Source organism: Polyodon spathula, chromosome 16, assembly GCF_017654505.1.
Source record: "Polyodon spathula isolate WHYD16114869_AA chromosome 16, ASM1765450v1, whole genome shotgun sequence".
In the NCBI taxonomy this organism is placed as follows: domain Eukaryota; kingdom Metazoa; phylum Chordata; class Actinopteri; order Acipenseriformes; family Polyodontidae; genus Polyodon; species Polyodon spathula.
Genome location: NC_054549.1, coordinates 3,354,820 through 3,380,978, shown reverse-complemented (window position 1 = coordinate 3,380,978; position 26,159 = coordinate 3,354,820). Strand labels below are relative to the sequence as shown.

General features: G+C 39.4%; 2 protein-coding genes across 3 annotated transcripts; both read right to left on the bottom strand.

Annotated features, from left to right (window-relative positions):
* Window positions 1-203: 203 nt before the first annotated feature.
* On the bottom strand, window positions 204-4,703 carry LOC121328903 (chymotrypsin-C-like). The gene is made up of 8 exons (XM_041274044.1): window positions 4,699-4,703; window positions 4,201-4,378; window positions 3,312-3,409; window positions 2,803-2,925; window positions 1,671-1,807; window positions 1,130-1,275; window positions 596-748; window positions 204-382 (listed from the first exon to the last, which is right to left on the bottom strand). The coding sequence occupies exons 1-8, from the start codon at window positions 4,701-4,703 to the stop codon at window positions 365-367; spliced, it is 858 nt and encodes a 285-aa protein (XP_041129978.1). The 3' UTR covers window positions 204-364.
* Window positions 4,704-7,625: 2,922 nt separating this feature from the next.
* On the bottom strand, window positions 7,626-25,683 carry LOC121328993 (transmembrane protein 51-like). 2 transcript variants are annotated; one of them, XM_041274156.1, is made up of 4 exons: window positions 25,251-25,683; window positions 18,974-19,346; window positions 10,451-10,927; window positions 7,626-9,972 (listed from the first exon to the last, which is right to left on the bottom strand). In XM_041274156.1, the coding sequence occupies exons 3-4, from the start codon at window positions 10,792-10,794 to the stop codon at window positions 9,543-9,545; spliced, it is 774 nt and encodes a 257-aa protein (XP_041130090.1). In that variant the 5' UTR covers window positions 10,795-10,927; window positions 18,974-19,346; window positions 25,251-25,683; the 3' UTR covers window positions 7,626-9,542. The 2 variants fall into 2 exon arrangements, with proteins under 2 accessions (XP_041130090.1, XP_041130088.1); XM_041274154.1 differs by lacking the exon at window positions 18,974-19,346.
* Window positions 25,684-26,159: the final 476 nt, after the last annotated feature.

Genomic DNA, 26,159 nt, shown 5'->3' with positions numbered 1-26,159 from the left:
AGGTGTTGAACTTCAGATCACAGAGAGCTATGCAGGGCCCTTAACACACTGTACCCAGTGCCATTGTCCCTCCCCCATCACACTAAACTCCACAGCACCAAAACATTTCATTAAGAGAACAATCTTTTTACATGCTTAATATCAAAAGGTTACCAATAAAGGTTATGCAATTAAAAGAACATTTGAACAAGTCTTTGCTTTGATCCAATTTTATTAGTATTTATTCATTGCAGTTTCCTCTGTGATTAGCAAGTATTATACAGGCAGTGGCATTGCTCTTTGATCCCATATTATTTGTATTTATTTATTGCAGTTTCCTCTGCGATTAGCAGGTATTATACAGGCAGGGACGTTGCTCTTCTCTTCAGATGTTAACTATTTTCTGCAAATGAAAGACATGTTTTTAGAATACAATTATTGTGCTATTAATCATGCTTTTAAATATGCTTTATTATTCAATCTACAGCAAATGAAAGGGCTTAATACCCTATACATCTTTTAACATATATCCAAACTCCTCTAGTGAAAGACATTTTGTTCCACTACTCAATATTATCAACCTTACAATGTTAGAATACTGGAGGCTTCTGCTCACCGTGTTGATCCAGTCAGTGTAAGCAGACACGCGGGTGAAGACCGTGGGTTTCTTGGGGTAGTTGCAGCTCCAGCCAGACCCGAAGCTCACTATTCCATGGACTACCCATGCAGCATCAGAGCGCTGGCAGTTCAGGGGCCCGCCAGAGTCACCCTGTTGAACAAGAGACAGGGGTTCAAAACCAATTCAAAAGAACCACAGAGATGGCCAAAAAAAAAAAAAAAAAAATCTGGACCTGAAAATTCCTTTGGGTAGCCTGTAGGTTTTTTTTTTTTTAAATCAATTGATATGTTATTACCAATAGCATGCTACCCCACAGTACATGAATGTTAAGATTCTGTGTATGTTACCATTATCTTGCCTTCACCCCTTCAGCTGATAAACTACACAGAACTGCTTTGCCTTGTAGCGAAGTTCTTTTCATACTAGTTTTATTCCATTCCAGTAGTTCTATTCCCTGTAGCTGCTTCAACACTAGAGACCTCGGCCTCTTTACAACTCTAATTGGGGAAGATACCCAGCACTGAGACCCACCTGGCAGCCAGAAACCTCTCCGTCTCCTCCAGCGCACAGCATCTTCTCTTTTACCATCCCGCCCCACCAGTCAGGCAGAGTGCAGGTGGCGTGGTCCACCACGGGCAGAAGAGCCTGCTGCAGGTTATCAGCCAGGGGGCCGTTAGCTGTGAAAGCACAAAGAGCAGATATGATACATACAGTACATGGACTGCACTGTTGAAACTGAACATTCCGGCCCCCATTGCCAGCCGGAATCCACCCTTTTACAAACCAGTTTCCGGAACATTTATAATTCATTTTAAATAATTCAGGTTTCCTTGGGTAACAAAATAAAAGTATCCAACAGCCTGATGTTTTTTAAATAAATAAATAAAGGCTATGGAGGTTAAAATGTCTAAAGTTGAAGTGTTAAATAAATGGGTTATCCAATGTTTAATCTGCCTGGGCATGATTAACTGGGTTGTCTAACAATTTGAAAGTAATTATATGGAATATATATTATGATTTTTTTTTTTTTTTTTTTTTACTCCTTTTTTTTAAAAAGGAGTAGGGTGCTTACTATAGAGGCGCCCCCAGCCGGTGATGTAGCAGGGGTTGTTATGAGGAAGCAACTGGCCCTCAATGGGAAGACAAGCAGGCTGGATTGAGTCACTCAGGGCAACATGTTCCTTGAGCTTCACCAGAGCAATGTCATTCCTGGGGACAGGCAGTACAAGAGGACAGCAGCTTTAGAATGCAGCAGGCTGCATCATTTCTCCGCTGGCCTTGCCATGTCAATGGAAGTCATCATAAGCTACATAGGTCTCAGATGTATAGTTTTTAAAGAAACAGATTTCATAGCAAACATTTTCATTCTAAAACATCACACCTGGTACTAATCTAGGTTAAAGAAATCTCTCTTTCTAAGCCATGCCTTCCAGGAAGTCTGTTACTGCTTTACTTCCTTGGTTAGTTCACCCCAGCAGTGCCCTCTGGGACAAAGCATGTGGCTGAAAGCATGTCAGTCACTAAGGGAAGCAGCTGATTGGCTATCAACAGGAAAGAAGCCACTGCAGTGGAAGAGACAATGTCACTTTCGAGATAAAATGACCCCGGAGGTGCACCAGTCAAAGGCATGGCTTGCAAACAGAGGTTTCTTTAACCCAGAGTAATAATCCTGCGCACTTGTGGTACTGTATGGAATTGCATTGTGAAAATATGCTGAATGATTTTGTTTGCTACAATTACATTACCATATAGTCATTCATTAAACTCATAGATATACTATAAGTCATTTTTGTTTTCTTTCTCTATGGCTTGCTAAACAGTGTTTTGGCAAAGCAGAGTTTAATCGGAAAACTTCAAAATATTTTGGATACCAACTGCCTAGGAGTAAACGGTAGGATTACCAATATTTGTAAACATAGAAGCTTGGATATTGTAATAAAACACTCCAACGTACTAATTTTCTAGTATGTATTAAATTTATGGATACAACAATTGATTGATTATTGATATCCATGTCTTCTCAATGCATTGATTTGTGTTGATTAGTAGCAGTGGATATTCAAGAAGGAAATTGTTTGCTGATTGCCCCTAATTAAAATCCTAATACTGAGGAAGGCATTAGTGTTTATGTCCGTCAGCTTCACTTAATATCCCACAGTGTATATAATATGCACTCCACGCCAGCTGGAATACAGAGCACTTACAGGATGAATAGGGAGTTCCATTTCTCGTGAACGATGATTTCAGCAGCTGGAATAGCGATGGAGCCGGCTTCAGCCTCCTTGAGGTTGTACTTGCCAAGTTCCACTCTGTAGGTTTTGCTTTTGCTGAGGGGGGGGAAAAAACAACAAAACCCCCCCAAGTGTTTATTAATTAGGAATTCCATGTCTAGTTTTACTCCAGGGTACAGCATAAAAACACCACAGTGCTCACACAGCTAGTAAGATACAACTTGGTGGACTTCAATGTTTCCTAAAACGCAACATTCGGGGTTTAAGCATTTATTGGATTTATTTTCACAAAAAATATGCAGTGACTTTTGAGACAACCCCCCACCAGGCCTCCACTAACATATCAGGTGACAGTTCCCTGCAGCCTCTGTAACGGGCAGTGCTGTGTGATACACTGCCGTTATGGAGCCTGTCGTGCCCCGTCTGTGAGATGAGGTTAAAAGTTCGTTGCGGTGCACGGGTCGCTGGTTTAAACCTCATACCTGATGCAATGGGCAGCAGTCAGGACCCAGTTGGTAGCGATCAGGGTTCCTCCACATGTGTGATACCAGTTTCCATCCTTACTGTACTGGAGAGAGATCTGAGGCGCAGATTAAAAAGGATGCATTGTGAGAATTCAGCTTTGTTAAATGAAATATTGCACAAGACGTCCGCCATGTTTTGCTCATCGTAATACTTTACATGATACTGCATGTTGTATTGTGATAGAGGTATGTATCGGGATAACCTAAGGTGCAGTCAACCCAATTATTCTTGAATGATAAAGGGGATTTATCAGACCTCATTTCACAAAGCTCTATCACATGATGGTTTTTATTCATAAAAAACGTTCATTCAATTTTCCTAGACTGTTAAACCTCCAGTCTATTATGAATATGAAATTGTATTCATACATTTTTTTTTTAATTACTGACTCACAGCTTTGATGCAAACCCATCTCAATCCTATCTTGAATCCCCTGCCCGCCATCCAAATGTCAAATTCTAATGAATTTATTTAACTAGGACAGAACCCTGGAGATATACAACTCATTTACAAGAGGGTCCTGGCGAGAAATAACATTATAGAATCAATGGCAAAAAAGAACAAATCGTTCAAAGAGAACAACAATAATTAAAACAATCACAAAAAATAACAAAATTAAAAAAAAAAATAGAAAAGCAAACATTACTTGCTTTTCAGTTCTAGGCCTCTTTCAAGCAAAGACTGACAATCACATTGTTTTGGGAGCCAGAATTGAATTGAAGCCTTCAGAAGTGACAGATATGAAAGACTAGAGCTTTTACTTAAGAAAATAATCTGTGAGGCCTAAACATAAATTTGAAGTCTTGTTATATTAGAATTATGGACCCAGAAAGCTCTCGTTCTTACCTGCCACGGCCAGCTGTTTGGGCGGGCGTCAACACCCCCGACCACTCTTGAGATGGCTGGGGAAATGGCAGGCACTCCACAGCTGTAAGCTTCAACAGAGAACACAACATAGTATTGGTAACAGTGAGGAGTGTGCTGTGTAAAACGAAGGTGCAGTCGGGAAGAGCTGATGCCAGCCCTGCAGGAAAAGTGTATGTCATCTTAATTACAGAGGCCCTTCAATAACAATATAATATCTTTATTTTTAAATAGCCCCTTTTCATAGTGGCCCACCATCACACAGCACTTTACAGAGGTAGGCTGTGAACTGTGCATTATATGAAGTCACAGTGTCTTCTGCAGGATGGAGCACAAGGAGGTTAAGTGATTACTATCTCAAATTACTAGCAATTACATAGAAATATTTCAGAAAAAAGTATAGATCCAAACTTTAGTTTTTCTACATGTTTTACCTTCATTGAAAAATACTTCTGGTGTAAATATTGGTCATTTACATACGACATGTTTGAAGATTTGTTTTCTACACACATGCATCTAATATGTTGCCTATTTTCACATCTAAAATATCGAAATCTATAGTAATAGTCTCAGTAAGTTGCAGCTATACCTAAACTAATAGCCATAAAAGAACACACTACAGAAAATGTACTACTTGCCACCAGCCACGAGAAAAGCGAGGACCACAAACTTCATCATTGCAGTGTCTTCATACTGACTGGGGCGAGCGCCCCTTTTATACACGATGAAGAGGTGTGCCTTATTTTCTGTGAGAAGTATTTCATAATCCCTGCCTGACCAAATGGAACATTTATTTGACCTTGCAGATAATTGGCCTAAAAATAACACTCCGGTGCTGATGTGGATGTATATCTTTCATCTTATTACTTAAGCGGTATTTTTGATATTGGTAAGTCGCTATACTAATGTAAGCTTTATTTTCCTATCCCTTTACTGATAGGGCAGCGCTTGCCAATAAATGTTTAAAGGAAAATCCCATTGTAATGCCATTGCATTACCTAAACAAGCTATCCAACCTTTTCTAGCCATACTAAAACACCACATTGACATGCTGAATCAAGACTGCGCTTCTACAGCAGACCACAGAATGGCTATACAATCTTTTCAAATCAATTCAAAAACTTAAATGGGATTCTTCAAAAGAGCTGCAGCGTGGAGCCGAGGAGCCATTCACAGAACTGTAGTGTGGAGCTGAGGAGCCATTCACAGAACTAGTGTGGCGCGGAGGAGCCATTTGTCAGTTCAGCTGTTGGGGTCAGTAAATATTGAATACGAAATAATGACTGCATATTACTTTTAATCAGTTTGTTCAATTATGTAATGAACTGTTGGATATTTAAAGTGAGCCCTGCGGAACCATTCGACCAATAGCAGCCTTATACCATCGCAGCAACCCTTGGGCTTTCACTGCCTTAGTGACTACGCTTTGAACCTTGACCACTCACTATCTGTCTAGTGTTCATCTGGGAGCAGTTACTCAACACATGGGATTTTCTCACCTTCTAGTCTATCTCCTGATCTAAATTGCAAAACAAAAATATATTTGCCCCACTTGAGAGCTGATCAACTGATCCACTTGATGTGAAGCTTGCTAAGGATATTCTTTGGGTGTCGCATCTAGAGAACCGTAGACAGGGCTCATCCCTAATGAAAGTGTCCTGTAGCAAAGTCCTGGGCAAGCATGGTAAAGAATGGCAAGGCATGCTAAAGCATATTAATAAATGCATGGCAAACCAGGGAATACTATGGTAAATGCACAGTACTGTATAAGCATGGGAAAAGTGCAAAATACCATGGAAACATACAGTGGTGAACTTCTAAAAGGGTTCGGTCTTAAGAAGGGCTCTTGATGCAAGACCTGTACTAAAGCAGTGTCAGTGTTGTAATTTTTTATATATATATATAAAACCATAGAATTAACCAGCACCATCTACAGAATGTCACGTTGCATACACTTTAAACAAAACGTACTACATTGTTTTTTTTTTTTTGTTGGACACTTCACCCCCCCACATTGAGAACCACTGGCTAAATGTGATGGATTAGCTACTACAATACTTCATATTAGCTGCCCAGGTATAGTTTGCTTTGAGTTGTTTTTGAAAATCCTGATCAATGTGAATTAAAGATTGCTAAATGACAAGTTTGGTTTGTTCTCGCCCAAACTAAGCTGAATTAATAACAGCCAAAGTTGTTATAATAGTGGAAAACACTAGTAGAGGCTTTGAGAAAATTGATGCTCATAACATCGATATATACTGTAACTCCTGAATGTGTCTAAGGCACAGCAGTGTGTGTGTGTTGCAGGAGCCAAAGAACCATTTCAAAGTGGTAAAGATAAGGCTGCCAAGTATTGAAGTTACTGTGAAAGTACAAAGGTCAAGCTGCACAGCCCTGTATTGCTATAAATGATTTACAGTACAAGCAGATAGTGTCACCTGGCTGGCTACATGCAGGTTATTTCCCATGGTTGGTAGTAAACCTAAATCACTGTCAGAATTAACAAGTATCTCAGTAATATACATCCTTCTCTATAGCTGCGAATGCAAAGTCTGAGCCATCATTAACATCCGCTGTACTAACAGTGAAGTAGAGCGGCAGACCTATGACACCATATACCCCTCGTTGGAGCTAACTGATGTCGTTAGCAAGTTTTATTTGAATGTGGTTTAGAGAAAAAAAAAAAAAAAAAAAATGTATGACACTGACAGATGGTCAGAGAGAAGGACTCCACAGATAAACCCCCAGATTATGATCTACTGGTATAACTTGTATTAAAGAAGGCTCTTAATACGTTATTACAATTGATCAAATAATTGGATATATAAAAAGTGTGACACAGATGTTTGGACAGGCAGCCTCCATGTGCTTCTAAAGACTCAATTGCTTGTGCTAAAGAAGGGCATTAAGAAGATACAATTGTTCTAGATACTGTATATGGAAAACTATTTCCCTGTCGCAGGGGACATGAAGCCTTTAGCAGTGGTTATAATACAGGTGCCAGGAATTCTCCTTTGTATGGCACTTTAACTCCCTCCACTGGGCCCTTTAAAATACCAACACACCTTTTCAACCTGTCCTTCAATTAAATCATCAATTGTAATGACTTAACTCAAAGTGACAGTACTGAAACCCAGTGCTGTGTCTTTTCATTACATCTCAGAAACAAACAACAGTGTATCACCATAAACTGGATATTTATAAAAGAAGCTCCACTTTTCTCATTCTGGAGTTTCTTATGCTGGACTGTCAATGGCTACGAAAACACTGTCTCCCCCAGCGCTCAGTTAAACTAGCATGATGTAGCCAACTTCTTGATGCAGTCACACGTGAATCTAGAGTCGTTTTTAATGCACCATACTGATGAAAAAGACAGACAGCAATGGTAATAAATATTAACCTTTATTTCTCGCGAAACATTGAGAGGCAGACATCATTCATTTTTTTTAAAAGTCATTAAATACATGTTTGTGTTCAATGTTGATTTCAATCATAAAACAAAAAAAACAATTTCCGTAATCATATGCTCAGGTGGGTTTGGGAAGTGCCATCAAGGGCTGCTGCAAACAGTTGACAAGGTTGTTGCAACAGAAGCTCCACAGCAAACCATCACTATTGTATAGATGTTTCTTTTTGTAGAAGCGCATTTTATAAATCACACGTTTGAGAATAAGCTACCTGACGTTTAAGAAAGTGGAAGAAACTGTTGGTCAGGGGTCATCAAGATAAAGCAGGTGACCAGGAATGCCAATCAGATGTCAGTGTTTGTATTGGTGGGCGAGACGCTGTAGTAAAGTTTAGAACATTGTTATGCAGCAGCCCATGTGCTGCCCTGGCGTGTCTATTAGGAATTCCGAACACCACTCCCTTTAGAAGTTTGCCAAGTTCTCCTTTTCCATCTTGATACAGAATGTCTCACTGGCACCACTGCTGACAGCACTTCACACCAGCTCCCCTCACATGTCATTGTGCATGCAGGCAAGGGGCCAGGAAGCAGCTTGATTCCTTTTAATTACTGTGAGATTGCTAATTCAATTTAAAACAGCTTGGGTATTGTTTAGAAATCAAGTAAAACTAAAGAAACTTAGTAAACAAACATTTTAATAAGTGTCCTTTTCATCATTGTGTTTTATGATTCAGCAGGGAGGGGAGGGAGGAATATACACAGCACCCTGTTTTGATAATTAAAATGATCAAAAATGCAGTGGCAGTTGGCACTTGACCAGGGATTGCAGTCCTGACTGATGTTTTAAAAAATGAAATTCCTTCTTTTAAGACAGTAGTGGATTACAAACATGTCTTTCTCCTGTTTCTTCTTAAAATAAACCAAATTGCTTTTGTTAATACAGTCAATCTTTTATATTTCCCCATCAGTGTCAGTGCTCATAATGTACTTTATTAGAAATTCATATTGCAGACATAAAATTGAAAGTCACAGGGTTTAACACCTTCATGTACAGCTGCCCACTCACTAACCTCACCTACTGTCAGAATACAAATTGAACAAGTTCTAACAGACATGAGCTTGGCAATATCACATGCCATGGTATGTTAATCTTCTAAGGAGTTCAATACAAGATAAAAAAAAACACATGCACAGGAATCTGTGTACAAAAAGAAAAACAAAACAGGCATTTTTTTGGTTGAAGTTTTGCGCCCAGGTGACAGATCCTTCTTTGTCATATCCAAAATGACACCAAATGAAAACACAGGAATCATTGATTGAATTAAAGGGTCAATTTGCACCTGTATAATAAATACTACCAATAATAATACTAAATAAAAAAGTAGAAGATAGTTATCAAGATCTGTGATTGTTAAACTAGATCCACTGCTTTATCCTTTGTAGTGTACGTTCAATTCCCTCCATAGGTCTTTAGCTTCTTGAACTCCCAAGATATGTCCTTGCCATCAGAGCTCAAAACCACCCCCCGCTCAAAAAAAAAAAAAAAAAAAACTTTCAAAACAAACATAAGCCAGGTTACTCTACAGTAGGAACATCAGACTCAAAATGCATAAGACAGAATTCAGCGCTAAATCACTTTATCAAAGTAGACTGCCTGTAATCTCATTCTCCCATGCCTCCTATTTTTTAAAAATCTAACTTGGCTCTTGGTACACAATATTAGCGTCCCTATGAACACAAACTCGCAGAAGGTCCCCAACATATCTTAAAGAAGATCCAAGTACATTTTTTAAGTAAAAAGTGCTTTAAAAACACCTTTTAAAAAAAGGTCAGGTTCCTAGGTTGGCCGATTTGCACTGCAGTGGTTTTTCAGAGCGAGACAGTGGCTCCCCACTGTGGCAAGCCTGTCAGGTCAGGTTTACACAGGCAGGTTTTTATCTTGAATCTCTTTGTCATACATTGGTGGGGGGGTCAAAGGCTCAATGGTGACTGGTCTGCTGCTGTTCGAGTTTTGGATTTTAAGCCTGAAGTCCTTCAAGTGCAATTTGTCAGACTTGATCCTGCGAACCTTTAATGGTTTGAACTTCTTGCTGGAGCGTGCTTTTTGGCGACCTGCCTGTTGCTGTGGTGGCTGCTGTGTGGCGGCAGCGGCAGTAGGGGCAGGGGTCGGCCCATCTGTGTTGGTGGCAGCTTCCGCAGAGGCTTCTATCGCCAATGCATCCGCTAGCGACTCGTAGGAGGGGAGGGAGAGGCTGTTGTGGAGGTTGCTCTGTCTCACTGGGTAGTCGCTGCTCCCGACCACTTCATCATAGCTGGGAACATTATACGCCGGGACGTGCCCCTCTGGCCTGCGTTTTAAACAAAACAAAGTACATGCAGTTACTGTTTGTATGGTAGTCCCAGTTAACACATGTGGTCAAGAAGACAGTATTCCAGCACACAATATTGAAACAGTCATTAAAGGATTTACTGTAAAACATATGATGTGAAGATAAAATTTACTGTGCAATTGATTACTGTTTAGAGTTTTGCTTGCAGATAAACAGCAAAACGTGGATCAGTTCCAGAATCATTTTCTTCCCTCTTGATTACTATCTGTGTTACCTGCTGCACAATGCTCGTCCACTTTTTTTTTTTTTTTTGTTTCCGTGCAACCTTTTAACTTCAAAATACCTTGCTGGATTGATCTGAAATTTTGCACACGCACTGATAATGTAGGGAGAATGAAAGTTACTGATTTTGATTGAAATGGTCCCCCCCCCCCCAGCATTGCTAGGATTTTCCATGCTAGGCACAGATAACAGTGGAATTAAAAGTGGGACTCACACTTCCGGCCTTTCATCTGGAGACTCGCTGTCCTCGTATTCCACGCCAGTGGCCTCAGCCTCGTGTCGATTTTGCCAATGTTTGTGGCGGATACTCAGGCAGATAGAAAGCAGCAGCATAGCCACTCCGCTCCCCACCAGAACAAACGCCACAGATGAGGTCTTCCCCTTGGTGGAGTCCGTCTCTGGACCCAGCTCTGGTTTGCTGCTGTTCCCAGAAGGCACTGTGTTTCCTGGGACCATGCTCCACACAATCATTACCACGCCCAGAGCGATCAGGCCAACCCCCAGAGCACAGAGAGCATACTGAGACCCACTGGAGCTGGCGTGTGAATTCCGAGCCATCCTTCAGCCTTAAGTCTTTGGCCCCGGGGTCATAAACAAGCCCTGGTTCTGTGCTAGCTAGGGTGTCTGAACTGAATAATGTATTTTTCTTTATAATATAAAACAACTCCTTTGTTCTATGATTTGCTGTGTTCTGAAATGAGAAAATGAAACAGAATTAGAGCCTTTTTTTTTAAAAAAAAGGAAAATCTATTCCGACCTCACCAAATAAATGATCTGCTTCCAAGTTCCTGATCCCCATTCTAAATTGATCTTGGAGAGGAATAAAACATTGCAATGGTATAAAACTAGCAGGTGCAGGAAGCTGCAGTTCAATCCTCCAAGTACTTTCCTTTGACTTTTATACCACTTCCCCTCTGAATATTTATCATGGCCTAGGCACTTGCTTCAATGTATATTCCTCAGAGTAAGATTTGTTAGGCATTATTTGCAAGAAATAGACATGAACAAATTTGAAATGAGCAAACTTGCCGAGCTGTTATTTCTGGCTGGAGCACGGGAGACCAGCAAGACTGGGACCAGACCTGAACAGATTCGCGGCTGAAACCATCCGTCCTCATTGCAGCCAAGGAGCCCTACCGCTAAGGTGGGGGCAAATACTATTTAAAAGACAGCCAAGAACTCTCTTCATCTAAGAGGGTCTGGTAAAGAGCAAGCACCCTTCTATCAGTATACAGTAGCCGGTAAATCAAGCAGACAACTTTTTTGCTGAAGCCTTTGTCAAATATGGATCAACATACACCTACTGTAATTGAGGGCTTGCTTCCATGCGAGTTTCCTAGACTTGATTAGATTTCAGCCTTTTGAGTTTCTTAGCAGTGATCTAAATTAGTCCTCCAATAAATCCTCCTGTTGCTTTCTCCAAAGGGTGATTTACTGGCCTCTCAATGAAATGGGAAGAGGTATGCAATCGAGAGGGTTTACAGATACACAGCTGCTGTTTAGACTATAAAGATTATTTCAATGCTTCTCATACAGTGCGTGGTCTAGTCTGTGTGTATTTATATGTGGCTCTGGATAATGTACTGTACACTTCTAAATCCCTTGATGACCTATCTCTTTTTGCAATACAATTATCAAACATAACTGCATAACTTTCCACTTCTTAAACCATTAAGGATGTCTCTGTGAACATGTTTCTTATATCTCGTAATCCAAGAAGTAAAAAATAAAATGACACAAAGAACAGCACATTCTTTTCACGTAATGTTCTGTACCAGTTACCACAATACTATGCCCTTATTGAAAATCCCAAATGCACATATTGTGGTGTTTATTTGTGAGTAAAAACCAATGAATACCCCAAGACACAGTACTATACCTATTGCACCACAGTCCATCTGCTTGTAAAAACGATTGGTCTAAATGTCCCTGCAACAGTTTAACAACCAGAAGAGGGAGCATTCAGCTCAAAGTCTAACACCACAACATTAAACTTCATTCCCAGTGAAGTTTTACATTTAAATTGGTCCCTTTGGAACCAGCAAACCCTGGAGGAACTGACCTATGATAAACCCCAGAAATCAAAAGGTTTACAGCAGGTCCTAACCAGATTGAATAAGTCACTGCACATTAGGTTTCACAAGAGAGTCTAGTGAAACAATTATAACCCATCCATACACAGTATACCAGTTCAACACCTATAGTATAGTAGTTTCTCAACATAGCAATCAATCTAAAACGGCGGCGGATCTGTTTGGGAGTCTCTAGTGCATTTCTGTCTGTAAAAATATGCAACATTGGCAGAGGTCCTGTTTATGGATTTAAATGACAGTGGTATTTAATTCTGGAACTGATCAACTGCAGTCAATACTGTATATATGGACACGGTTACTTGTTCTACCCAAAACAAGGACACTAGAACAGTAAGCATTAAATGGCATGTAATGTTTATAATGTATGATCTCTAGATCAAAGACAATAATTGGCAGAGGTTTGAAGGATTAGTGACTTTCAGGTTTTGCATTGCAGCCACAGACATGTTTAATGAAACTTTTTGGCATGTAGCACGGTTATGACTGGGTGTGCGCACATGATGGATCCTGACCAACGTATGCATTTGGAAACATCCAGTTCTCCAAGTGCTGATCACTGGGTTGCACAGCCACTCAAAAGATCTGAATCTATTCTATAACATTCCCTGTATAAGGGCTGTGGCTCATCCCCCAACATCTCCTTCCCCTGAACCACGTTTTCTCTTTAGAAGTCTCCTCTATATTGATCTCATCAACCTGCCTCAGCTTCCTGTTCATTCCCATGAGCATTCTTACCAGCTTCAGTCACCTTGACAAAAAAGCTTCTGTGGCTGCAGCAGCACTGTGCCTTACACACGTTTTTATTACTGTGCCATGTTCTTCCTGCCTAAAAACAAAAGTCTTTGACCAGTCTGTTTCCTTCCCAGGAGGAGTGGAATGAGGTTAGTGCAGGAATAAATATGGGCTGCATCTACTCATACCTCCTCATTGTTTAAGAGCAAATAGATGAGTCACACACCACAGGAGGATGACAGTATAAATATCGGAAGGGTGCATGGTGGCGCAGCTAGCAAGTTTACTTCTTAATGTCTTACCTCCGGGAAGACTGAGATTGAATCTGGCTCAAGTTACAGGTGAAAAGGGTTTGGTGGTGTCTTGTAAAATCTGGAAGGTCTGAAATGGCCAGTTTGCACCAATTGTCTAACATAAAATGCACTATTTTTAAAAGAGGACTGTGAGTCTTAGAGCAGCAGAATTATCCCTAGAATAAACAAATCGCCCTCAACCATCACCTGCTTAGTTCCTCACAGATTCATACATTACAGAGCTGCCATCCTTCAAATGAGATTAAGCTGCAAATGTGGCAGATATGACATTTGTCAAAAATACTGCAAATTAAGAAGATAAATGGGGGAAAAACTATTGTGCAGAGGATTGCAGAGAATTAAATTAGCAAAGCTGCTCATTTAGCACAGCAGTAGAATTATATTTTTCAATGCCAAGTAGAGACATGTTTTAGCTAGTGTCTTCACTAGTGTAACCAGCTGACCCATCACCCCACAGAACTAGGTCACTGATTTTGTGGTTGTGTTTCACCTCTTGACAGCTGGCATCCAGTTTGCTAGGTTGACCACTGTCACAAACAGTGACCAAGTGACTTGAAAAAAAGTCAACCCACAGTGCAGAATGCTTCTTACCCCAAAGAAAAACTTTGTCTCAAAGCCACACCAATAGAGGTCAAGTAATATTGGAGTCTATTTAAACTGTGGCCAAAAAAAAAAAAAAAAAAACTGGAGACTTAGTAAAAGAGAACTATTCTGGTCTGCCAAGTATGGAAATGAATGTCATCATGTGACATGTGATATACTTGAGCTATGCAGACAGTGTGCAACTAATCGGCAACACTCACAAGCAGGATAACCTTGGAAAAGGGACAGTTTGCAGTAAACCATCATGGCAAAACAACTACTGTAACGTCAGCAGGGGTCTATTGCAGGTGGGTCACAATGGAGGTGGATACTGTTGTACCTGTGGAATGCAGATCTGTCCATCTTGTGACAAGCAAAAGACTGGCTCCTGTTAAATCAAAAACATCCCAATAAAACCTTTTACCTTTAACCTGCACTCTGAGCAGAAACGGACATGCAAGTACAGGCCATCTGTCTGTCGTCTTGTTAAGCAATATCTGTTATGAATCATATGGCCTCTGTTACATCAGAAACTGAACCCAGATCTCTGAAACGCTACATTCATAGTGGTAGGCTACAAAGGATGAATACTTATTTCAAGATTAGTTCAACGACTTGTAGACTGCGTTTGCTGTGCTCCATACGTGCTACACCCCATAATGATGTGACTGATCTTCCAAACATAATCCACTGCAATCTATCGTCTGAGCAGCTGTAAACATCCAAATACATTACACTTCACAGCTTGTTCAAACAGTACTAGAGTAAACCGCACACACCAAGTGGATTGTAAATATCGCCCATGAACCAATGGAAAATCACAAGGCTAGATCGTATTATGGATTGGTAATTCCCAGCTGAAAATAATTTTATCACATTGAAGATGAAGACAGTTCAGCCATATTTCTACTTCTATCCCACATGCCCATGCAGTAAATTGAGAGCTCAAAGGCTACCGTAACCCTAGAAAGTCAAGTGCACTAGCAACGGCCTCTTGACTGCTCTCCAGCATTGAAGCCAGTACTGTACTACTCAACTTATTAACATCTGTACTATTTCAAATGGGACTACGTTTTCAGGAAATGTATGCTCATACACGTGTGTGTAGTTTTAATCTGGGTTCTTTCACTTCACCCTGTACAATGCAAACATGTCTTCATCTTTGCAGGTCCTGTGACGGAGCCCAGTTCTGTCACATCTCCTATTGCACCTGTGCCTCTGATCGAGTTAAACTGTATCCTGACAACTGTATGAAAATGGGGGACAGTGGGTTTGGCATTTTTGCTGTCACACACTTGATTGTTTGCAAGAACACCGTTGAAGAGGAAATCTCGTTTATTAAACAAATAAAGTAAAAAAAATAAAAACAATGATGGGAAAATATTTTGATATAGATATATAATCTTTCAGTTGTACTATACATAATAAAATTTACCAGTATAAGTTACAAAAAAAGTGTGTATTTTAATGATTTAATTACAGTATGCCTCAATACCACACACTACCCCTTGCAATTTTTGGCAATTTTTGCATATTTCAAGTTAGCTATAACATTTGATAAGTAACTTGAACTGCAACTGTTTAAGCTTTATTCTAGTTTGTGCTTTGTGTCATTTGTTTTCTGAGTTTGAAATGTGTAATCTCTGGACAAGGGTGTAACTACAGTAGGTTGACCCCCACCCCCTGTACATTTTGCATTGGTATGTTCTAGAAAACATGGCTCTAATACAGACAGTCAAATAAAAAGCCCCCATATACTCAGAGATGATGATACATTATAGAGCATAACTTGTGCTAAAGAATGTCCTTAGCAAGTATTGTGCCAATTGGACAATCTGTTTCAAAGTGCGACATACAGTAGGTATGCCCGCCTTCCCAATATAATATGTAACAACCGTTAAACTGATGCAGCACACTCCTATAGCAGGGAAGAGTTTGAATAAAAGGCTTCTGGTAGGCAGTACCTTCAAATTCTCCCACAGGCAAAAATATACAGCTGCCTTTTGTTGACAGAACAGGAAGTCTTCGTCTTGCTATAGAAAAACACACATGCAGGCATGTGTACAGAAATATAAGTCTCTGTGAGCCACGCAATATGGGACTTGTATTAGAAGCTGAGCTGCCAGTCAATCCTGTGAACACAAGGACCTAAAATTCCAGTATTATTCCTTTTACTGTATGTGGAGAAACCAGTAGTGAAGTCAACAGAAACTATACCCTACACTGAAAGTGACCTATACTAAAGTCCACTGATACAGACATCTGGAGTTTCTTGGTATTGGACAGAAAGACGTCAAATGGAGGGTATTGCCTGAAATCTTGCGATGCATCAGTTTTATGCCACGAATAATAAGGAATGACCAAATAACTTCCAGAGATGCATCCATTTGATAGTTTACTTTATTCTACATGCTAGTAGTTTGAAATGAATTACACTATTATGATTTAAATTGAAACGGTGCTTGTATAAGGACTTCTCCAGATATATGGAAGTGTGACATATGTACGTACGCCTCCACTATATCCCCTTCACTGGGGATTTCATCCAACGGTCAGCATTAATATTAAAAAATAAGCTTGGATCAGGAAGCCCCTCAGCTTAAGATGTCATTGCAATAACAGAGTACTTCACTAGGACACACATCAACAGTATGGGGAATATAATCTTCCAACTACGTCCATGCAAGTGGTTTTCAAATGATGCACTTCAATTGCTCAGACTGTGCAATAAATGATTTACCATTTGCTACTTGTGACGCTGATAAAAAGTACTTTTCCATAAGTGGAGAATGATCAGAGTGGCATTTTCCAAAATCTACCTGCAAAAATGACAAGCTGTCTTGTGAGAAACAGGCATGCTGTGCGAAGGAATGCCGATCCCGGCTTGAGGAATAAACATGTTAATCGGAGTATGTTAGTGCAAAGCTCCTGTTAAATCATGTTCTACTGTATAACAGCATGTTTTAATTGCATGCAAAGTACATATATTCCTCTTGGGACTTCTTTGTAATCTAAATCCTGCACCTTCTAGGGTTTTCCCCAACAATGAACAACAACGTAATTAAATGTATTTTCATAACGGCAGGTTTTTGATCTAGCGGAAATACTCACTTGAAAACCTCATTTAGAAAACTCATAAACAATTGAATTGTGTTTAAAATCAACATCCTTTTCTGAGGTTGGAAAGTAGCCCAAAAAACAAGAGCTTTCTGATAGTCTGCCTGTTCTGTTACTTCTCTGCAAATACGTGTAACAAGCATTCAATTAAAATCCATGAACCAAATCATAACTAAAGGTCCTAAAGCTCAAATGGACCAAGCAAAACAAAAACCACTGGGGCTAGCATCAACACTTTCGAAAATTGCATCGTTTGCAACTTGAATGTAGAACCATCAATGAATGGAGTGTACCTACAATTACATATTGTTAATGACAAACAGTGAAGTTTTATTTTGCAGGTTGTACAGTGACTGTCGCAAGCCTGTAGTTTTAATGTCAATTTGCAGGTCACTTGGGTGGACTGCCTCAGTATGGCTGTAACCCATGAGTCACAGCCAATCACAATACAAGCAGCTATCAGGTGGATACAATATGCCATATCTGTCACTTGCGTCTCCTTCATATTAGTGCTACCTTACAATATCACTAATATTTGCATTTGCTTAATACTGGGAGGGGTGCTTATCTGTTAGATAAGCGTCTATGCCTGCGTTTATCAGCCATGTTGTAGATTTTACTCAGACAGAAGGACAGACTTGATCTAGTAGAATGTGTAGAAAGTCTAAAGCCTTTGCTTGTAGAGCAAGTTAGAGGCTAAACTACAAGAAACAACTTCCAGAAGTTTCAGCTGAGCTTCTTAGATTCAACAGACTATTCAAAAATCCTGTTGGGAGAAAGAAATCAGCCAACCCTGATATAGATACGGGTACATGATTTTTCATGCTTACTTCAAGCTGGCAACACCAACTCCCGGTTCGCTAGAGTCAGATATACAATACGTTTAAGTTTTGTCTCACAGCTTTAGTGATATAGGGTGCTGGTGCAAAGATAAACACAAATCCAGCACATCTCTATGGACCGCTTCAGCACTGAGTCACTCAGTCGTGTAATTATCTTGCTCATTAACGCTCAGAGACAATGGACAGAACCTCAAGGCTTGTTTCAGAACCCTTTAAGTGATCTATAAAATCAGGGACCTTCCACAATGGCTGAGTGCAGTGAAAAGGTTTTCCAGAGCAAACTAAGGTGTGCATCTTGCGCTATGATTTGCGAATTGAAATGGTGACGAGTTTTATGGTACTCTATTTAATGACATTGGTATTCAATTTAAACATTATATGTCTGGATTCACAGTCCCCGATTAATACTCATTTTCAACTACTGTATCTAATGTTACCTTAGTTAAGGTAGCCCAAGCAGTGCTATTCAGGTTTGAACGATAATTAACTTTTAATTATCGATTATTAGCAAGAAATGATCACAACATTCACAATTCTTAAATCACATTTTAACCCTTGTGAATTAAACATTCTCACTAGTTCTGAAAAAGAAAAAAACAAAACAAAAGCACACAACACATTGCATACAGAATGACAACTGATTTTGTCTCCAAGACAGTAAGAGAACAAACAAAAACAATCAAATGATCAAAATAATGCATTGGTATTGCTTCAATGAAGTAACATGCGTTGTCCAATGAAATAACGTTTATAGTCTGATGCAGCCTGTCACTGAGAAAAGGTCAATAGAGTCAAACAGGAGTGCTACACATCACAATTCAGTGTCTCTCAGGACTATTACAAATATTTACAGTGCAAGTCAGTGTTAGTGATAAAGAGCACCCATTAGGCAGCCCTCAGAGTTGTTCATATTGTTGTGTTTGTCATTTAGAAGCGATAAGTACAAAGTTTATGCAAACATTTCCAGACAGCACCAGTTTTTTTTTTTATAGGATTACAGAAACATGAATCTGCAAGTTTTGAAGAACATGTACAGTATTAGGCTTACAGTACTTACCTCTTATTGCGGCTGGTGAAACATATGCAGGTTTAGTAGGAAGTGTACTGTGTGTGAACTTATTCAGTATGGTCCAATGGTTTCCCCTTTGCCTGCAGTACAGTAACTCTACTGAGATACGGTTACTGTATTTGGACATCTGATGTACTACTACTATAAAAACCAACACAAAAACTCATAAATGCGTGTGCTACATGAGCCACCAAACAATTTCCAAATGTTAGTGAGAATGAAAGTATAGTGTGCAAGTAAAATATTTCATGGCAGGATGTGTTTTTGTAGTTCTTTAGTATCAGAACGATGCCAAATTGGAAGACTGCTACAGCACAGGGCACAGGCCAGGCGGTCATGGGGCTCTTCCACGCACTGCATGCTGGTAGTTACAGTCGTACACACAAGAAGAAAACAAGACAAGCAGAAAACAAATCAGTTAATGGCTTCATATACAGTCAAAAGGTGCTCACCGAAAATGGTATCAATAAGCAAACAGTAGTTCACTGGGCAAAATAAGAGTTATAACACAGTAAACGCCTGCCTTGCTGCAGCACTTATACTAGGTATTACAGTACATTACAATAGTGTTCATTAATAAAATGTTTTTCTCAATATACAGTATAAACCTAATTGTATGCTTTTATATCCCATGATATTAAGTGGGCAAGAAATCAATTGTGTGGCTAATAAGTGTGGGAGCTATAACCTGCAGTGTGACAATAACCTAATTATGAGAAGCTTGCCCCCATGGACTCGCATTATATTCTCACCAATGTGGTGATAACAAGCAGAGCGAGGGATGTTTGACCATAGCTTTATCCCAGATTTAGTGATCGCAGTTATGGAGTGTTTGCAGATGCCTTCATTATTCATTCATGTCACTACAGAGCCCTCAACAGATGAGTTAATGACTTACGGTATCCGTTGAATTTTATGAGCTCATGTTTAGCCCTGCTATGTACAGTGCGTTGTTAAAGCAGATCTGCGAATGTTGATTTAAGCCTGGTCTAAATCTTCTATCATTCTTTCCACTTTACTGTAAGGTAGTTGCACAGGAATCACATTGTTACAGTATGTAGGCAGCTGAACCCTATGTAAATTTTACTGAGCAATAAACAGCTATACATGTAACAAATAGGGAATTAAGTGTTTCCCATAATTGCGTTGCTTTAATGCAGTAGGTTTATGGAGCACTGACCTTACACAGAATGGTTATTAATGGTTTACAGGTTTATACAGTGGGGGTAGTTGAAGATTAGCGAAACAAGGCTTTGATTCCCCCCCCAGACAAATGACTCATCTTAGTACCAGGTTTCAAAAGCTTTCCAACAAAGAAAAGTAACTTTAATTTTAATGCCCCTCTTTTTTTCTAAGTCTGTTAAGGTGCTTTCATCCGAGTTCAGGAACTTCTCTTTAAGTATAGTTTCCTGCCACAGATATGAAGTTTTTATAGAATAAGCCATCGGGTGATCTAACACTTTGGCGCATGTTTCCCTTTGTTTTTGCTGGCAATATACATTTTGTGTACTCTATGTTGCTGGCTCTGACTAAAATTACAGCAGAACTGAAAATCTGCTCATCAACCTGTAATTAAAGAGCAAATAGCACTCTTGTTTGCACAACTGTTTAAATAACATACCTGTGATATTTACTTTCATTGTGAACATCTTGACAATTTTTAAAACTCTGTTTCAAAGCTCTTTTCAAAATGGCCGCTTAGTGCACCGGAGTTTAAGAGAAGAACATAAGAAAGTTTACAAACAAGGAGGCCGGTCAGCCCATCTTGCTCGTTTGGTTGTTAGTAGCGTATTCATCCAGAATGAAGCAGCAGCCTGAAGGATCACAGGGTATCTGCTTCAACAACATTACTGGGGAGTTGGTTCCAGACCCTCACAATTCTCAGGCGTAAAAAAGTGCCTCCTATTTTTTGTTCTGAATGCCCCTTTGTTTAATCTCCAATTGTGACCCCTGGTCCTGGTTTCTTTTTTCAGTTCGAAAGTGTCAGTTGGGTCGACAATGTCAAACTTTTAGAATTTTCAATGCTTGAATCAGATTGCTGCGTAGTCTTTGTTCAAGACTGAACAAATTCAATTCTTTAAGCCTTTAAGCCTGTCTGCATATGACATGACTTTTAAACCCGGAATAATTCTGGCCGCTACTCTTTGCACTCTCTAGCGCAGCAATATCCTTTTTGTAGTGAGGTGATCATAACTGCACACAATATTCTAGATGAGGTCTTACTAATGCATTGTAAAGTATAGGGGTCTTACTAATGCATTGTAATCTGTCCTCTAATCAGTGGTTTTCAACATTTTCAGACTACTGTACCCCTTTTGGAAAGTTTGGTTTGTCATTTATCTCCAGTCTTGAAATTGCTTACTTTCAAAATTATTTGCCATGCAACTACAAAACAAAAAACACATTAGCACAAATTCAGTACTAACATTTCAGTGTGACATTTTAGCCTGTTTTCCACCATGAGTTTTGAAATTCTAGGAGGAAGTGAAGACACAGCAACAATGAAGTCTTTCTCTACATTGTAAATGCTGGGGAAGTATGACTGGAACAGAGAAGACTAGTGTGCCAAATGGTCTGATATTGTTTTCATTTTATTCTGCTCAGTTTCCCCTGGATACACCTCAGTGAGAAATATGTGAAGCAGCGGAAAACAGGTAAAGTCTCTAACTCCACATCTGGACTTCCAGAATTTGATTATTTTTATTATTATTTTTTTTTTTATAAAAGCATTAACTTTGTCGTACAGTATTAGTTTCATGATCTTGCATAGACAAATTCAGATCATTCAGCCGGCTAAATATATCTGCAAAGGCAGCCAGCTAACCACATGGTATTCTCAAACACAGAGGCAAGTTGTGGACGAACGATCAACAAAGCTCTACTACTTTCCCTCTTGAAAGCCAGCGAACCTCTGTGCGTAACAACAGTTGCTGATGTTCAGCCCCAAGGTCTTCACAAAGAATGCGAAAGATGAGCATTGAGTGGCTTGGACTTGATAAAGCAGATTGCTTGACGGATTCATTTACAACTTCATGCAGCTCAGATCTTTTTTGAAGCAAACGCCTCTCTGCGAATGATACTGTGCACCCGTATCCTAGCAACAAGGCCATTCATTCTCCCCGTCACTGCTGCTCCCAAATTTGCAAAAGTTCCAGTTCACGTTCACAAACACTATTTTGCCAATAAGCTTTCAAATTCTCTCCAGTTGAGTAGACCCGTATGCTTTTGCAAATGTGCTCATTGATTTCATCAGATTTAGGGTATCGAACATAAGCAATTAGTTGAGCTCGACCAATATCCATGGAGTTATCGAGCTGAAGCGCACAATTTTGCGCCATTTTAAGTTTCTCAACAACTACAGTATCTTCAGCCATGTCATGAATTCTACGACAGTCAGTATTTTGATAAGGACGCTTCCAGATAGTATTGGCTGCTTTTTGTATCGAGCATGGTTTCTGCAGTAGCTACAGCCGCAGGAAGAATAAGCTCTTCTGAAATTGTGTGCGACTTCTTTGACTTCGCTACAAGAAGGGAGACTCACGCTTTTTAAGAAATTGTTGAAGCATTTTTCAATTTAAAACTGACTAGTCAGCAAGTTTTCTTGGAAAAAAATTCTAGTGGCTTCAGATGTCATTGCAAATGAGAGGGCTTCATACTGCTGTTTGACAAAGTTGCCCCACAAAAGCAACACAATGCTTGAGGAGGTTATCAGGTTATGAAATTGGCAAAATGTAAGCAGAGCCTAGTGCCAGACACTAAGGCTATCCCTCCATCTGACTGGGTTTAATGATTAACACTGGCGAATCTAAATACTGATGTGCCAGGGAGACAGCAAATAGGCTTACTTGGTCCCCACCACTACTATCTCATTTTATGTGGGCGAAAGCAGAGTCCAATATTAGCACAAAGTAGATAACAGCTACTCATGTAATTTAACAATATGAAAACAACATTTTGCGGTTAAATGTTTAGTAAAATACTATGTTGTTTAAGATATAACCCTTTACAGTATTAGCTAAAATGCAAGCAAAACAAAATGGCAAAAGATTATTGCTGTTTTTGTATATTTCCATGCACTAGCAATGGCTGGTCCCCCCTATGCTTCTGTTAAAAACCTTTTGGTTTTTTGCTTCTATTTCACACTTCAATTTTGAATATGCAGACATTTCAGCAGACTTTCAACAGATCCATGCCACCTGCCTCACAAGCTGTCAATCAAAAGTGGCTTGCACGTCATTCGTTGTGAGAGGAAGATCCGACCCAAATTCTGCATCACAATAACTACTTTGATTTGATTGGCTACAGCCTGCAGCATTTTTTTTTTAAATAGCCCATTTGATCTAAACTTAAACACCCGCCTTTGGGGTGCACAGTTGACGTTTATTATTATTATTTTTTATAAATGTACTTAAACTTGGTATTCACATAGGTGCAGATTTGGGTTGGATTGTGTGTAAACTGCTACGCCACTGTTCTATACACTGTACACAACCTGAAACCTGACATTACCAGTCTGCTTGCGTTCCCTACACTAAACCGTTCTGTCACTCTACTGGGAAGCAGGGACTGTCGTTCTGCCCCTAGGGTTGCCACCTGGTCCCATAATTCCAGAACACTGAGACAGAACAGGATTTTGAAGTTGCCTTTAAACTGATGGAAATCCACATGAAATCAACGTGAATTGAGCTCTAAACCTTTGCTAAATTGATTCTGGTGATTAATTATCTTGAGGCAGCATGACAATACAATAATAGCTTTTAACAAATGAAATAAATAAGTACATCATCAATATTTATTTATTAATAGTTTTAAAAAGACATACTTTAAAGTTTCTTTATAGTTTCTAATAGTATATCACCTTCTCACACTGAAATCATCAATACCGAGCAGCTGTTCACTATTCCTGACACCACACAGCGTGAACACTGGATCAGTGTTATTTAATTGGGAGAGTCAATCTAAATTAGCATCTTTTAGATATCGAGAACTGAAATATAATTTTGTACAAAATAAAAATAAATATCTTGAATAAACCTACACACACGTTTATTCAAGATGCTTTTTTTATTTGGTAAGACTTGTATGATCACAATGATTCGGATAATTAAGAAGCGGTATAAATTAAGCAAGTGCTTAGAGCTCAATTCACGTGTTTATTGCTTTCAGTTTAAGGGCAGCTTAAAAACCATGTCCCGTCCCAAAGTGTTGCGGAATTATGGGGCCAGGTGGCAAACCTATCTGTCCCGCCCCTGCCGCAGTGGTGGGTTACAGGTGCAGCCTGCAAGCTCTTACGGGGCTCAAGAGCGTAAAACAAATGCAAACAAATAGCTGTTCCTTTAACCCTTACCAAAGCTGTGTTTGTTACTACAGTCAATACAGCCTGGGTTATATAACTTTTTTCTGTTATCACATTTTTATACTTGAATTACGTTCACTTAATATTCACCTAAAAACCAAAAACAAAACCACACACAAAACAATTTTATCTTGAAAATTGTACCTTACAAATCTAACGACACGTGACGAGGTTTGTTACACAGTTCACTTTTTTTTTTTTTTTTTTTTTTTTTTTTTTTTTAAGGAAACCTAAACAGATCAGTTCAATTTACCTTGTTCTAATATTTGAAACGGTTGGAAATATTATAAGAACCTGCATACGTGGAGATTTTCAGAACAGAATACGAAAAATCATGGATACAATATTGTCTTTCAAAAACACTGTAGCGTCATATACAATGCAACTGTGATCTAATTGTTTACATTTCAGCCATTTTCATCTACAGAGTTTAACAAAGTTGTAAACATGTACTTAAAAATCTGAGAAATTGAAACAAAACCGGCAAACAGTGACGCGACAAAGTATTAGCTAGTGATACAATGAAAAAGTACTGACGTGTTTGGTGTTGCGTCAGGTAAAATCTCAAGTTAACTATCACTTTGCGATCACCTTTTTTTTCTGAATGTATCCTTTGTACAGCCTGTTTATTCGGGATGCATTATTTGTTGTTTCAAACTGATTACATGTTGTATCGGTGTTGTTGTCCCTGGTTGGGGGTGCGTATTTTCTTCAAACTCTTTTTTTAAAAGGCTTTCTCGCTGTACCACAAATTCTCTTGTTTAAAACGCTAATACACAGTCAAAATGTCACCCATCACGCAACAAAACCAATTTCTTAACCCTCCAGATAATTTAACATTTGCGTCCAGGGTCTGAAGAGCCTAAACGTCCCAGCTCACACTGTACAAACCTACACTACATTTCTTACCTTTCGCAAAGTCTATCGGTAGGTATTTCCAGAGATTTTCCCACAGACTCGAGCTTCCATTTAAGTTTATTTCCTAGGTAGGAAAAGGGAGTGTGCAACTGCCTAGACCGACAAATCAAAGTATCTCTTATCCCGCCCAGTTTTCTTTAATGAAATGAAAAACTACGCAGACACGTCAAATCAACAAGTTTTAAGAACAATATTGTCGCTCCCATTCTTCTAGTGCCAACTGACACTTTCTGTACAGAAACAGGAATCATGTACCCATAAAATAAACCTCGTGCGTTATGTTTCTTGGGAAGGCTGGCAGCAAATAGTATAATTGCGTCACAAAACAGAATATCACAAGGTTAATGTACCGCAAAAGCTGTATGAAGCATATAGGTTTTGGTGACAGCTGGGCTTCAAATTATTTTTTTCTTGCAATGACTTCTCAGTATGACAGATGTTTTTTTTTTTTGTTTTGTTTTAGCCAATTGACAGCATTTTTGTTCTCAAGATACACGAGAAACGTCTACGTGACATGCAGATGGACAGATACAGAGAAACCTCTACATATCAAAGATCTCTGCTAAATAGTTTCATGACAGTTTAAGAGGCAGTTTTCCAGATACATATGCAAACATTGAAGTTATCCTGTCATAACTGGATAAGCAGATCTCAATCCCATTGAGCACGTCTGGGATGAACTTGACTTGAATTCATTATCAGGATGCTCTGCCTTCCTCTCTGCACCAATTGGGTGAGGTATTATTGACTGAAAGGATTAACAGCCCTTGAGACACCTTCCAGCACCTTGTGGAGTCTAGGACACGTCATGTCAAGGCTGTGACAGGCTCAACCTGATATTAGGTACAGGTCCTAATAAAGTGGCCAGGTAGCGCATATATAAACACAGTTTTTATTCTG